The sequence below is a fragment of the Melitaea cinxia genome, chromosome 7 (genome assembly GCF_905220565.1).
Source record: "Melitaea cinxia chromosome 7, ilMelCinx1.1, whole genome shotgun sequence".
Lineage (NCBI taxonomy): Eukaryota > Metazoa > Arthropoda > Insecta > Lepidoptera > Nymphalidae > Melitaea > Melitaea cinxia.
In genome coordinates this window covers 1989558-2004319 of record NC_059400.1, presented here as the reverse complement: position 1 = coordinate 2004319, position 14762 = coordinate 1989558, and the positions used below count along the sequence as shown (strand labels likewise).

The following is a 14762-nucleotide window of genomic DNA, read 5'->3' as shown; positions in this document are numbered from 1 at the left end:
TATTCTTGGAGGTATCAGAGCAACATAGAATACTTTATATAAAAATATATATATTATACGAAAAATAAGATCTCCCTAACTTATTTAATGGCTTCAAAGCGAGCGAAACCGCAGGTAAAAGCTAGTATATAAATAACTAAACTAAAAAAAATAATAGTATTTGCTCGCAAACGAAAAAAAAACCGACTTCAACTACATCGACAAGTAATACCGCATAATAAACACCAGCTTTCGATTAAATTAAAAATCATCAAAATCGGTACACGCAGTAAAAAGTTATGCGGTATAATACAACGTAGGTCGACGAAAAAGTAGTCAAGTAAAAACGCATTATTAGATATAACTCCAAAAGCAGTTGTTAGATCTCAAATAAATTTTAGTGGGATCAAATGACACGCAACATCTTTCGATTAAAAAAAAAATTGTCGAAATCGGTCAACCCAGTCAAAAGTTCTAAAGTAACATACATATTAAAAAAAATACAGTCGAATGCGAACCTCCTCTTTTTTTGGAAGTCGGTTAAAAAAATAATGTAGTGTAAATAAAGTTCAGTATATTAGAAGAAGTTAGTGGATTAAATTAGAACATAATAAACTTATCATTATGTTCTAGTTTAAATAATTGACGAGAAAAAATAAAATAATAAAAATTTACTTTAACAAAACGAAGCGTTACGAAACATAAGTCTGTCTCTCTTTCTACTTTCACTAACTAATGTGTCCCTCTCAACTTCCGTTTGCCTCGCCTGATCACACTTTTCGTAACACTCTCAGTACATATTTATCAGCTTACTTCCCAAGTCAAGTGTGCGTAAAGAAGTTTTACTTCAAAATATCGAGTGTCGATATTAAAATTTCAATATCAAACTATCGATATATCGTCCAAAAAAGTATTAGTAATAAATATCGATATTTCGATATATCGATATTTTATCAACAATCCTAGTTCGGCGCGACGCGCCGGGATGGATTTACGTGGCGCGTCGTCAGTTAAAACTCTGGAGCGATGGTTCTACACTCACGATCAAATTTCGGAGAGCGCGTAAAACTTATCAGTTAAACTGATCAGTTGAACTGACCGTCAATGGCCCCCTTAAGGAAAAATATTTCATATCCATATGGTAACATAATATATCTTATATACAGGGGTATAATAAATCTTATGACTAAACAGGTACACAGACTGACAGGTGAGGATATTTTCCAGTTGAATCGTGTTATGCCCTATGCGCCATTTTATTGCTTACATAGAACAACGATACAGACATAATGTAATAAATTTTATCTTGAACATAAGTTACTGAAATTTTTTATCAGTAGGAGGTTAAATAAGTCTTTAGGGCTGGTTTTGCCTTAACCACTATAGTACAACTTAGAGATGGACAAGCTGTGAACAGAAATATTTGATGAATGATAGGAATAACTTTCGATCGTCATCTCTCTTGGTCACCTCATTTAACTGAGCTAAGCCGGAAATTGTTTGCAGCCGTCGGTTCACTCCGTCGACTCCAGTACTTTCTTCCCTAGCCTACCAAAATTGCGCTGGCACAATCACTACTTTTACCAATCCTTGACTATGCAGATACGTGTTTTCTGGATCTTAAAGAGGAGCGACTAAATAAGCTTGAGCGCCTTCAAAATCTCTGTATAAGGTTCATATTTGGTCTTCGCAAATATGACCACGTCTCCGATTTTCGCAGTAAACTCAAGTGGCTCCCAATTCGCCTTCGCAGGAATACCCATGTACTTACTCTACTCTACTGTGTTCTTTTTAATCCTAATGCCCCTCATTACCTTAAAGAACGGTTTACGTTTCTTTGCGATTCCCATGAGCGGTCCCTTAGATCTGGATCCAATTTGCTTCTGAAAATTCCTCCCCATTCTACCTCCTTCTACTCCAATTCATTTATTGGTAATGCTGCCCGTCTGTGGAACTCTCTTCCGCTTTCAATAATACAAGCTCCAACACAAGCTTGCTTCAAGCAACGCCTTAAAAAGCATTATATGTCGCTCATTAAGTCATAACTGTCGCGATTTGCAGTTTACTTTAAGTGTACATATATGTATATATTTATGTGTGTGTGTGTATATATGTATATATTTTTATATGTGTATGTATGTATGTGTGTATGTATGTTTATGTGTGTGTATATGTATATTATATAGTATACACTAAAATATTTACTTATTTATATGTTTTTTTTTCTTTAATAATTTTGTAAGTCTATCATATCGTAGTTTTTATCTATTTATTATTGATTTTTCCTCCTTAATTTGTGCACACTTCTAACCGCTGCTACTGTATCGTGTCCAGTTCCCAAAGGTTATCTGGAAGAAATCGCTATTTAGCGATAAGATCGCCTTTGTACATCTTGTATTGTATCTTTCTTTATATGTGTCTGTATTTTGGTGTACATTAAGAATAAATAAATAAATAAAATGAATAAAGTGTAGTTTGATGATGAACAAGAAAAACGTAACATTTTGTCTATTGGATACCGTTATACGTCAGATAGCCATTAATACCATACCGTCATTTGTCTCGAATAACCTCATCGGTTGGCAGGCGCTAAGCCTTGGGCAATTGTCAAATTCAGCTCGATTAAGATAATAGGTACCAGGAAACGTAGGGATACAAAAAACTGATATAGCAAAACGTGCCCACAGCTGATTAAAAAAATATGATCAATGATAATTTGTTTGATATAATATCATGTTTATTGGTGTACGAATCGTACCTTCGCCTTGAACAGTTTTCTCACGGTCGTGACACCGAGCGCTTTTTACATGCTCTACCATTGCAAAACTATATCTTGGTTAGAATTTGTTTCTATGGAGTTGCAAACACAGAAGTACTCAACCAAGTAATTAATGAACTGTTTATGAACTAAGTTCAGATTTGTATGTTTATGGAATTATTGATATTATTGAAATTGATAACTGACAAAGTTGGTTTTCATTTTGACCTCAAAAGTCGTTCGTTATGCTTAAAAATTTATTAGTAAACAAGAAAATTTAATAGATTTTTATAAACAGAAATGTTCATAATCAAAATAAATAAAAAGTTTTCATACGACATTGAAATCATCAATTGAGATAGCAGGCGTAGAATTTTGTACTACCTACGATGTTTAGCCACATGTAAATTGAATATCGCATACCTGACCTTAGTCGTACGAATACTACATAATTTGAATCTTAACGATATTGATTTAGAGTTGAATATTTCATCGCTAGATTTAAGTTACTTGCGAAAGCGCAAGCGTGCAATGTTTGAAAGGTTTTCATTAATAAATTGTTTTAGCACTTCAGCGGCCAGTTGTACATTTGTTTGTAAACTTGAACTAGATTCGTGTTATGAATGGAGCGTTCATTTCACTATTGTTAAATCATTGTGAGATGATTCTCGTATCTCGTATTAAATGTTTGGTAAAGTTTTAGAAAGAGGTTATTTTTTTACTTAACAAATAAATGTGTAGCATATTTTAAAATATTTTCTTCTAGATATAGAGACGTGACCTCTCATATAGCAAACCAATCAACCTTTTTTTATCTCCTATACTTTACGAGAAATTGTTGAAATTATCTGTGCTATTCTGGCACTATTATAAGCCATTAATCCAAGTGCGTTAACGAATGAAGTTGTAATAGTGTGTATTTTAACATTGATTCATGTGTCATCTATTAAGCGATATGTGCCAACTGTCTGCATGTTTGTTGTGTTATGACCCCATTATATGAGATCATCTTGATCTAATAGCGGTTAATCATTTACAAGAGCAATTGAGCTTACTACCAATCGCATTTACATGAGTAAGGACCATTTATGAAATACTATAATATACTATAACTATAAAAGTAAAACAAATGAATAACTATAAATGCAAAACAAAAAGTATGTTAAACTTAAACTTGAAGAAACTTTTCAATAACTAAGTGAATTAAGGAGGTCTTGAGAGGTCTGCACTATCCCTAGCACGTAACTCAAATTCGATGCCAAGATATATTTATGAGTTTATACCTCTATAACAAAATGAACCGAAAAACTAAATATGTTAACAAATACCAAAACAGAAGTAAAAAAAAAAAACGATTGTAGGAATCTCGGTGGGTAGGTACTGAATAAAAAAACAAAAACTAATAATAATAAAAAAAAGTTTCCAAGCAATAAACAAAATTATAATACATAAAATGTATTCAAAATATAAAATGTATGCAATGTATAATATAAAGTATAAACATAAATAATAACGAAAACGAATCGAAAAAAACAAAAAACTAAAACTATCTGTGTCTCTTCTTGTATATTGCGCTTTATAAAAATATTTTTATTCGCTGGCCGGTGCACTCGCTTACAAAGCGGGTAGTAATATTGTGGATTTGACTGTTATATATTTGTTGTTTTACTTTTAGTTTCGTAGATTTCATTGTTTTTGATTTAAAATATAATATGTTGCATACTTTAATTGCACTGGACAACTTACTATCATTATTATTCACCCTAAATTGGTGGTACTAAGAAGACACAAAGCACGAAGGGAATGGAAGTGATATCCTTAAGTTTTATAGTTAGAAGTCAGTCCCGCGATCGTTTGCAAACAGCTTAATTATAACCTTAGTAACGTTGTAAGTTAATTTACTACAATATTGTATTGTTTTGTGGTATGAGTTTCTGATTTAAACTGACTACGAATACTGTAATAAATAAATTTACTATATTATAAATAATCGTCTTGAATGAGTTGTAGATTAGATTTGAAAGTCTATTACTAAGTTCATAAAATTAAAATCCTATATTTTTCCTCCTCCTCCATCCTTCTCCTCTCCTTTCCCCTTCTCTCCAGTAACTTTGCCTGAAGGAAGTAAAAGACAACGCATAGGGATGAATCGACGGCGCTAGCGTCGACGTTCGTGAACAATTGAGTGCTTGTTGCAACGTAGATGTGATAAAGAGTCCGCGGGCGAATGGCATGCCTCCCGCTTAAATTTCGAAAATGAACCGTTACTAGAGTGAAGAAGCAGAACATCACGAGTAAGAACTCCTGGCGAGAACGTTTTTCGCTGGGTTGGAGAGGTCGCCTACTCCGAACAACAAAGGTACGACAGTAAGTCTCTAGACGTGCCTATATAACAACGCTAAGTGACGCGCCATTTTGTTTGATAGCATCTATCTGTCAGTTGTTAAACGTCAGTTAGTATCGTTTGTTGATCTTGCAGTCAAGATCGTTTTTACGTAGGTACTTCCTGTTCGAAAATAACGTGTGAAAGCTGCGGAACATGCATGAGTGCGCTTTCCGCAGCTTCGTCTAAGCTCAAAACTTTAACCATGGATAACTCTATAATATCTCCATAGCCATGGGGTTTCGCATAGTATGAGTGGTATCAGTGGGTAACCCACTCCTCCCCCCCTCCTCCGAAAGCCCATATATCGACGCTCGATTGTGTAGAGGCTAGCTGGAACGACTTATTTTAATCCTTTACCTTCCGCATCCAAACGCACACTTATTTTTGCTGGTCCACCGATCCGCATACCCATCATCATCACGTCGCTGGACGTAAGCCTCCACCGCAGGGTACGCAGTGGCGAGAGTGTCTAGTGAGACACGATCAGTTTTTTTTATACAACAATGAAAAAGTTCAACTGCTAAATTTATAAAACAAAGTCGCTATCTCTGTCCCTATGTATGCTTAAATCTTTAAAACTACGCAACGGATTTTGATGCGATTTTTTTATAATAGATAGAATTATTATAGAGGAAGGTTTATATTAATAATACATGCATAATGTAGTAGAGGAATACTGGTAGTTTTTGCAACCGTACGAAGCCGGAGCGGGTCGCTAGTTCGTTAATAACAGCATCTTCTTTTTCTATGGAAATCTACCATCGGCATAGATTTAATTTTTTTATATTTTACTATGCGGACAAAATTATATCAAGTATTTGCCATTAAAAATTTGAAACTCACGTATAAAGGTATGCTTATCCCTAGAAAAAATAATTTTAATACACGCAATGTTAAGTACTTTGTGCAGAAATAGTTATTGCTTTATTCTTATCATTATTGTTAAAAAGAAATTAAAGAAATCCAGTAGTTTTCCTCAATATTTTCAGCCATCGCAGAGTCGAGTCACGGTATGATTGCGCAACGTCCTGTGAACGTTCTCTGTGTCCGACAATGGGCGATGTGTGTGAACATGCCTACATTGTGCGACCCGGCATTGGTTGTTAGATAATGTTTGTCGTGTTCATATTTACGTTTTAGATGAAGAAAAAAAAATGTCCATAAGCTTAGATACCGTGACATAGCAGAATATTATGTCGCGTAAAACTGCAACTAAATATTCTTCGTTGAGTACTGAAATTGAGGTACGGACGGTGCAGGACATATATTGGCCAAAATCTCTTGACAGCGCGACTGGGTCTCGCAATCTCGAGGTACTTACAGATGATCACAGCTAAATAATGCTGATTTAAAGCAGTTTTGTGTTTCTGTGGTGAGTATGTGAGCTCCTGGGGAGAATCGGGGGTTGAGTCGGTAACACACTTGCAACGCTTCTGGTGTTGCAGGTGTCTATAAGCTACGGTAATCTCTTACCATTAGGTGAGCCGTACGCTTTTTTGCTGACCTAGTTTTATTAATAAATATCTATTTTTAATAAAACTAGGTTTTGTTTTACATAATCGCTGATGAAAAAACATTGAAATACTAGAACAGTGTCCAGTGTCGGTTAGTATATTGAATATACTCTGTTCAAAAGAATTGTATATTTTACAGGCTATAAAATATGACATAGTAACACGAAAGAGAACAATAACTACAAATGATCTGACATATCCTGAAGTCAACTAATTAATGTAAATTAGACCTTGCAAAAAAAAAAATGACGTATTAATCGTTTTTAAGAGAAATAATCAGTTTTAATTTAAAAAAATAACTTGGGTTTATTGTTCGAGAACTAAAGATTAGGAAGATATAATTTAAATTAACTTAAAATCTAAAAACAAATGTTTCAATCTTCTCCCAGTTCAAAGACACTGAGATATCAACTCTCGTCATTAACGTTCAAGCAGTTTCAAGTGCAAACTCATTTACAACCGTGAGAACATGTATTTCCCTGTGTATATGTCTCTGTTAAGATTTTTCGGTCATTACCTTGTGTTAGAATACAATTACGTTTGTGACGACAAAATTTACAGTGTCAATTTAATTGTTATTAATTTGTTTCTTATTCATTTGAGTATTTGACTGACGAATAGGTTTAGGTTGACCGTACCATGGGTAGCTGCATATAATTGGATATCGATTGATTAGATTTAGAATAACTTCAAATTCGTATAGGTATGTTCTGTTCTAGTTTGTATATATCTATATATATATTAACACGTGAAGCAAGAACTTTGTACCCTTTTTTAGTGAAATTGCGCGGACGGAGGAGTATGAATCTTCGTACACTTATAGTTTATAGGAGTATAGAATCCATATTTTTTTAAATTATGCATAAAAATTTAAAAAAATTACACACACTACCATATATTTGATACACACACGCATATACGCTTTAACAACAGAACCTTAATAATATTCAAACTTATAATTTAAATTACTTATGGTCGAATTTCGACCATTGTCGCCCGACCACTAGTAGAAATGAATCGCTAAATGTATTATTATTTATTTACTTAGTCATCACTTTAGTCATTTATTTTATTATTTTATGTTTTCTCTTTCCTTTTATTTAATTTTTTACCATATTGAAAATTAAGAAAATTGAGCTAAGATATTTGAAAATAACAGATAAAGTAACATCATCATTACAGCCTGAACAGTCCACTGCTGGACATAGGCCTCCACAAGTTTACGCCAAAAATAACGTGAACTCATGTGTTTTGCCCATAGTCACCACGCTGGGCAGGCGGGTTGGTGACCGCAGTACTGGCTTTGTCGCACCGAAGACGCTGCTGCCCATCTTCGGCCTGTGTATTTCAAAGCCAGCAGTTGGATGGTTATCCCGCCATCGGTCGGCTTTTTAAGTTCCAAGGTGGTTGTGGAACCTTGTTATCCCTTAGTCGCCTCTTACGATACCCACGGGAAGAGAGGGGGTGGCTAAATTCTTTAGTGCCGTAGCCACGCAGCACATAAATAAAAAAAAAATAAAGTAACAACGATTATTTAAATTTCGCTCGTTTGACAGTTCATAAGACAGGAAACGGTTTGTTTTGACGGTTTCGTCAGTTAGTATTTGTACAAATACATAAAATCTGTCGATACTATATACTGTTACCGTATTAAGCAAGATAATATAGAAAACAATAAGATAATATAAATATTTTTTTACTAAAAAGCTTCTGATGTCACACTTTTAATGTTATTATTCAACAAATGTGTAGTTTTAGACAATTAGATAGAAAATTTAGGATTCTAATGCTTTAAGAACTACAAACATTTATAACCGACTTCAAAAGAGGAAGAGGTTTCTCAATTCGACCGTATATATTTTTATTTGTGTGTTCGCGGATAATGTCGTCGTTTATGAACCGATTTTGCTGATTCTTTTTTTTTTTTTTTGTTGGAAAGGAGATATCCTATGGGCGGTACTATGATAAGGTAACCAGGAGCTGTTGATGGTATCCCAGACAAATCGAAGGGAACTTTCGAAAATCGTAGCGGTAACTAGTGCGTTTGTTAATTTCTTTCGTCTACTTACATTGTTTTACTTGTTGATGTAATTGAATTCGGTTTTTTCGTTTTCTAGCAAACTCAAATATCTTCATTACATAAATGATTAATCATTTCATCTATCGAAACCAGTCAAATGGAAAGTTAATTCTTTCATTTAAACGAAATAGGATCAATGTAGCTCTGAACTTGACCGTATTATATGAAAACAATTGTGATTTTACGCGATTATCTTAAAGGCTTCATTAAAGGTCGGCGTAATGAGATGGTGTCGTCACAAGGTTACGCGAGATATAATTATATAAATTAACGTTTGTTTATATAATATATTTATCACTAAAACCTTTTTTGATCTCCTGCAAAAAATCGAATGATTACAGAATTATAACAACTTAAAAATGTTAATAGTTTTTTTTTTTTGAATACTGATAAACAAATAGATTACATAACTGATGGTTAACGGTTTACAAAGCTACGGAGCCTGGAACAACAGGAGCATCACAAGTGTGTGGCCGACCCTTCCCTTTTTTTTAACATATTGCTTTTCCAGGAGCTTGGACATTTTTTTTAATCTTACGCACGAAATCTTAACTGAGCATTCTCGAGAAGTTTAATATTGAGTTGTTTTTTTTTGTTTTAAATTAAAAATAACTCTTTTACACGTTGACCACTAATGACAGTTATAATATCATAAAAACTCTAATCCCATAAGAAAAATACTACACGTATCATTGAATGAGTCACTTGACGTGACAAATCGCCATCATCAAGACCATTACGCTACTGACTCACTGGTAATTATAGACTGTAGTTATAAAAACAATATATAATTCAATTGTTTGTTTATTTGGACTAGTCATTTAATCGCAGAAAGATCTCATGGACTTTTAATAATCTAAATGATCACGAATCAAAGATAACAATACCTACATTAAATAGACGCAGATAATATTTCATGTGTATATTTGTAACTCATACACATAATGTTGTAGTATTTGTACTAATTGTGTTTTATTTGAATTAAGCTTCTGTTAGGTAGTAGTTTTTAATCGACTTCCAAAAAGGAGGAGGTTATCAATTCAACTGTATTTTTTTAATGTATGTTACTTCCGAATTTTTGACTGGGTGGACCGATTTCGACAATTTTTTTTTATAATCGAGAGGTGGTGTGTGTCATTTGGTCCCATTTAAGTTTATTTGAGATCTAACAACTACTTTTCGAGTTATATCTAATGATGCGTAAAAATTTGGCTATTTTTTCGTTGACCTTCGTTGTATTATACCGTATAACTTTTAACTAGATGTACCGATTTTGATGATTATTAATTTAATCGAAAGCTGATATTTATCATGTGGTTACATTTAAATTTCATCGAGATCAAATAACAACTTTTTGAGTAATCTTTGATAACGCGTATTTACTTGACTATTTTTTCGTCTACCTACGTTGTATTACTTGTCGATGTAATTGAAGGTTTTTTTCATTTGTGAGCAAATATAATTATAAATACCTACTGATATTAAAATTAAAAAAAAGTGTATTATTAATTGTTTTAAAATTTATTTATTTTATAACTCTGCGAAATGAACGATAACTTTATTGGTAAATTCACGCGGACGAAGTCGCGGGCACAGCTAGTAAGTGACAAAAATATAATAACTTTGACATTCATACTATGATCCTCGATTGTAACTATTATACGTGAAAAATTCTAAAGTTATTAAAATTGTAAGTTTCACGTCAATTTTATAACTACAAAAAAAGGTTTAACCTTCTTCACTTCAATTCTCCTCAAAGTTATGCAAAAACTTTGACCTCGTGCTACCATAAAAGTCACTCTTAAATGGTTCACTTGACACGTCTGTCTATTCGTCACACGTTTGTTACTATGGATGACCATGGTTTTATAACCCATTATGTCAAAAATGGAGCCCTTAATGTCATGGTGACCTTAGAAAAAAATTTAAATGCGTAAACGAATTTTATTTCTAGTTTAATGATTTTATTTCAATGCGACAAGAAAACATTTTGAACTTGACTGTTTGTAATATAGGTAGGTAGTAAATAAATAAATAAATAAAAGCCTCACTCTAAACGATCACACTAAGGTTTTCTCCTGTGTCAGGGTTCTATTGTATTTTCTGATTAGTGAAGACGATATTTTTGAATTTCAGCTCGACGCTCAGCAACGCTACACGTTATTCCAGCGTGGTCTTTGGGAAGCCGCTCAGCATGTGCCCCGAGGTGCTATAAGAGACTTCAGTACCTTCAGGCAGCTACGCATGCTTTCCACCATAGGGCCGGCAGCTCTGCCTCCAGACCAGCTGGATAGGGTGAGTTTAACGAGGAGTTGCAATAATGGGTCTCTAGGTCCGAAAACTGAGGGCAAAAAAGTAATATTTTTAGAAATAAAAAATACAGAAACTGTACACCAAGCAACATTTATTCCTATAGTTAATCTTTAACAAAAACTATAATAATATTTTTTATGTGCCTATGTGTTGTGTTTATGCCTTTGTTTACTTCATATTTGAGTTTAACTTAAGAAAAAAATAATACAGGTACAATATTTACTTACTTATTACTGGTTATTCAAAAATTGTGTTTTAACAATATCTTTAAATATTTTCAGTACAACCGTATCATCAACGACATGCTAGCAGTATACAACTCAGCCGAAATTTGCGCTTACAATGAACCATTCAAATGTGGCCTGCATCTACAGCCGGAGTTGCAATTCATCATGTCTCACTCCCGAGATTGGGACGAGCTGCAACATGTCTGGACTGAATGGAGGAGAAACACTGGCAGACGTATTAGGGACTTGTATGAACAGCTCGTAGATTTGACTAATCAAGCTGCCAGACTTAACAGTAAGTATTAATGTTTAGGTATTCATATCAGGTGTACAAATATATTGGTTTAAAACTCCTGTCCTAAAATAATAGCAATATACTTTATTGTGAATTGTTTTTAACTACTGTAAGGGGTTATTTGCCGTTGTGTCACATCGCGTAGTAGGTAAATAATTATGTAAATAATAAGGATATAATTTGGTAAAAAAGTAGATGGTCGATACGGTTTTCTTTAAGTTGAGTATTCGTATTATTAGTTGCATAGTCTATCATATTATGTGTTACGAACATTTTGTACTGTAAAAGTATTTTAAAATTTAGTCTGCTAAGTAGTTTTAGCGATAACGTTTTACTTTGAGGATATTTTCTTTTTGTAGGTTACTTTGCTAATAAATATAAGTATAAATATAAGTAAATACTAAGGTTACTTGTTCAAACTAAGATAATTTAGCTTTGTTTGAATTTAGCTTTGTTATTCTTAAAATATGAAAAGTAACAAAATTCGATCCACCATGGATCCATAACACATAAATATTTTTGTTTTTACTTTTTGTTTGTTTTGGTCATAACACCAGTAAAATTATTATGTGCATTGAGAATCTTTATTTTTTTTTTAACAGATTTCACAGACGCGTCAGCATTTTGGATGTTTCCCTATGAAATGCCAAATATGAGACAAGAAATCGACACGGTGTGGGAACAGGTGAGATGTTTAATTATTGTTATTAGAAATAATTGGTCAAACTATAATTCATGGCTGCTGTGTGGCTACGGCAGTAAGGAGTATAACCATCCCCCTCATCCCATGGGCAGGGCCGTCTCAAACTAGGCTGGGGCCCTTGGGCACACAAGAATTTGGGGCCCTTTTGGAAAGTAAAAAAAGCGAATTATAATAACATTGTTTTTATTGACCATTGATGTAATAGCGTAGTATACATATATGCCTTGTAAATATCTTCTGATAAGATTACTGATCTGTGAAAAAAGTGTAATGTGCCCGACAAAAATGTTTTGATAATAAATGTGTAAGAGAAATTGTCAGTCCTTCGGGGCCCCTTGAAGATTGGGGGCCCTGGGCACGGGCCCTGTGTGCCCTTATGGAGAAGACGGTATTGCCCATGGGTGTCGTAAGAGGCGACTAAGGGATAACACAGTTCCATGGAACCTTGGTTCCTTGGAACTTATAAAGCCGACCGATGGTGGGAATGTTTGTTTTGAAATACATAGGCCGAAGACGGGCAGCAGCGTCTTCAGTGCGAAAAAGCTAGCCCTGCGGCCATCAACCCGCCTGGCCAGCGTGGTGACTATGGGAAAAACACACGAGTTCGCGCTATTTTTGGCGCAAACTTGTGGAGGTCTATATTCAGCAGTAGACTGCGATAGGCTGAAGTGATGAGTGATGATCATCCATAGTTTAGAATCCATTTTTTATTTATAGTTAAATTTAATATTATTTTTATAGAAAATTCTAATGTTATCTCTATAACTACACAGCTCAAGTAACTTCAACAGCTTTGACATGCATAGTTTCTGTTCAATCTATGTATATAAATTAGATGACGCAAGAAATTTTATTGGCTAAGAGATTCCTTCATACGAAAAAAAACGGATAAGATATTTGAGAAAGAAATAAGTTAATTTATTCGGCTTTCGGATTTATTATAATAATTTATAATAAATAATTATAAAAAATGAAATTGATAAAAAAAAAATTTTCTTTGTTCAGGTAAAGCCACTTTACGACTTACTCCACGCATACGTACGCCGTCGTCTCCGTGAGTCCTATGGCCCTGAGCGAATTTCCCGCTCAGCTCCCATACCGGCGCACGTGCTTGGAGACATGTGGGCTCAAAGCTGGTCGGGCATCGTACCCTTCACCCTGCCGTACCCTGGGAAGAAACTTGTTGATGTCACGCAGGAAATGTTGCAACAGGTAAATGCAGAGTTTAAATAGCAATATGATTTACTATAGTAGAGTCCAGATGTTTGTGACTAAGTACAGCTCTTAGGCAATTGAATCCTAAAGGTTACTATAATCTCTAAATTAATGATGCTTGAACATTACTTCTACTGCCACTTTTCATACAGAGTGTAAGATACTTGAAATCAAATATTCTTTCTATCCTAACTTGTTTTGATAGTAATCAGTTAAAAATAGGTGAAATTTTAGGTAAATTACAATATTTTTCTTCATTTTCTAATAAACTTAATAAGGTATCCGATAAAAATAGGCGTAATTATATAAAAAATTATGTATGTGATTCAGTGTGATATATACATTAATTACAATCTTGTCTCATATAAATAAAAATTAAAACAAGACTTGATGTATTTTTCTAAAAAGACACAAGAACTTCACGTTAGAACTTGATCATGACTAATAACGTGAATAACATATAACACGAATGCTATTGAATTAAGTGGTCAGGCTGTCTACTAATAAAATTTCACAAATATAACAGGGTTACACGCCAGTAACTATATTCCAACTGGCCGAGGAGTTCTTCGTCTCTATGAACATGTCAGCAATGCCTGATGACTTCTGGTCTCTGAGCGTGTTCCAGCAGCCTCCAGACAGGAATATCCACTGCCAGCCTTCTGCTTGGGACTTTTGTAATGGTCATGATTTTCGGTAAGAATAATCACTTTCAAATGTATATACTAGATAGTTTTAGACATAAAATTATTAATATATAATCGCTTACATTGAGTTCAAAAAATAGTGTTATTTTTTTTTTAAATGAGATAATTCCTCGACTTATTGCCTCCATTGGCGACAAGAGGGCTGGTGCATTTTCTGCCCAGAGAATCGGCATAGCGATTCAACGGGGAAAGGCACAATTCCATGCGGACATAATTTGTACCAAAACTATCTGTAAATATTAATTTTTAAATATATAAACTTTATTGCACACACAAAAAAGAAGACACAGTTTAGAACTTAGAATTAGATACAAAAACAATAAAAATATTTAGTTCTTAAGTTGTGACTTGTAAATATGTATAATGTTTAATAAACTATCTTTACATCTGTTTTAGTATCAAGATGTGCACACACCCTGATATGAAAGATTTGATCACGGCTCACCACGAAATGGGACACATTGAATACTTCCTCGCGTACAGGAACCAGCCTAAGGTCTTCAGAGATGGTGCAAATCCCGGTTAGTCTAATTCCTAAATTACCAATTGCACTCTTATGTAGTTTAGGATTTCGGGCGTGAAAAA

At 33.9% G+C, this 14762-nt stretch overlaps 1 protein-coding gene across 1 annotated transcript in view; it reads left to right on the top strand.

Annotated features, from left to right (window-relative positions):
* LOC123655083 (angiotensin-converting enzyme-like) overlaps positions 1 to 14762 on the top strand; it is an 81996-nt gene that overhangs the window by 47544 nt on the left and 19690 nt on the right. Inside the window, exons 28-33 of the mRNA XM_045590921.1 lie at positions 10854 to 11012; positions 11312 to 11552; positions 12155 to 12237; positions 13261 to 13467; positions 13997 to 14166; positions 14574 to 14698. Of these exons, the coding sequence (XP_045446877.1) occupies positions 10854 to 11012; positions 11312 to 11552; positions 12155 to 12237; positions 13261 to 13467; positions 13997 to 14166; positions 14574 to 14698 (985 nt within the window). The remainder of the gene's footprint in view (positions 1 to 10853; positions 11013 to 11311; positions 11553 to 12154; positions 12238 to 13260; positions 13468 to 13996; positions 14167 to 14573; positions 14699 to 14762) is intronic.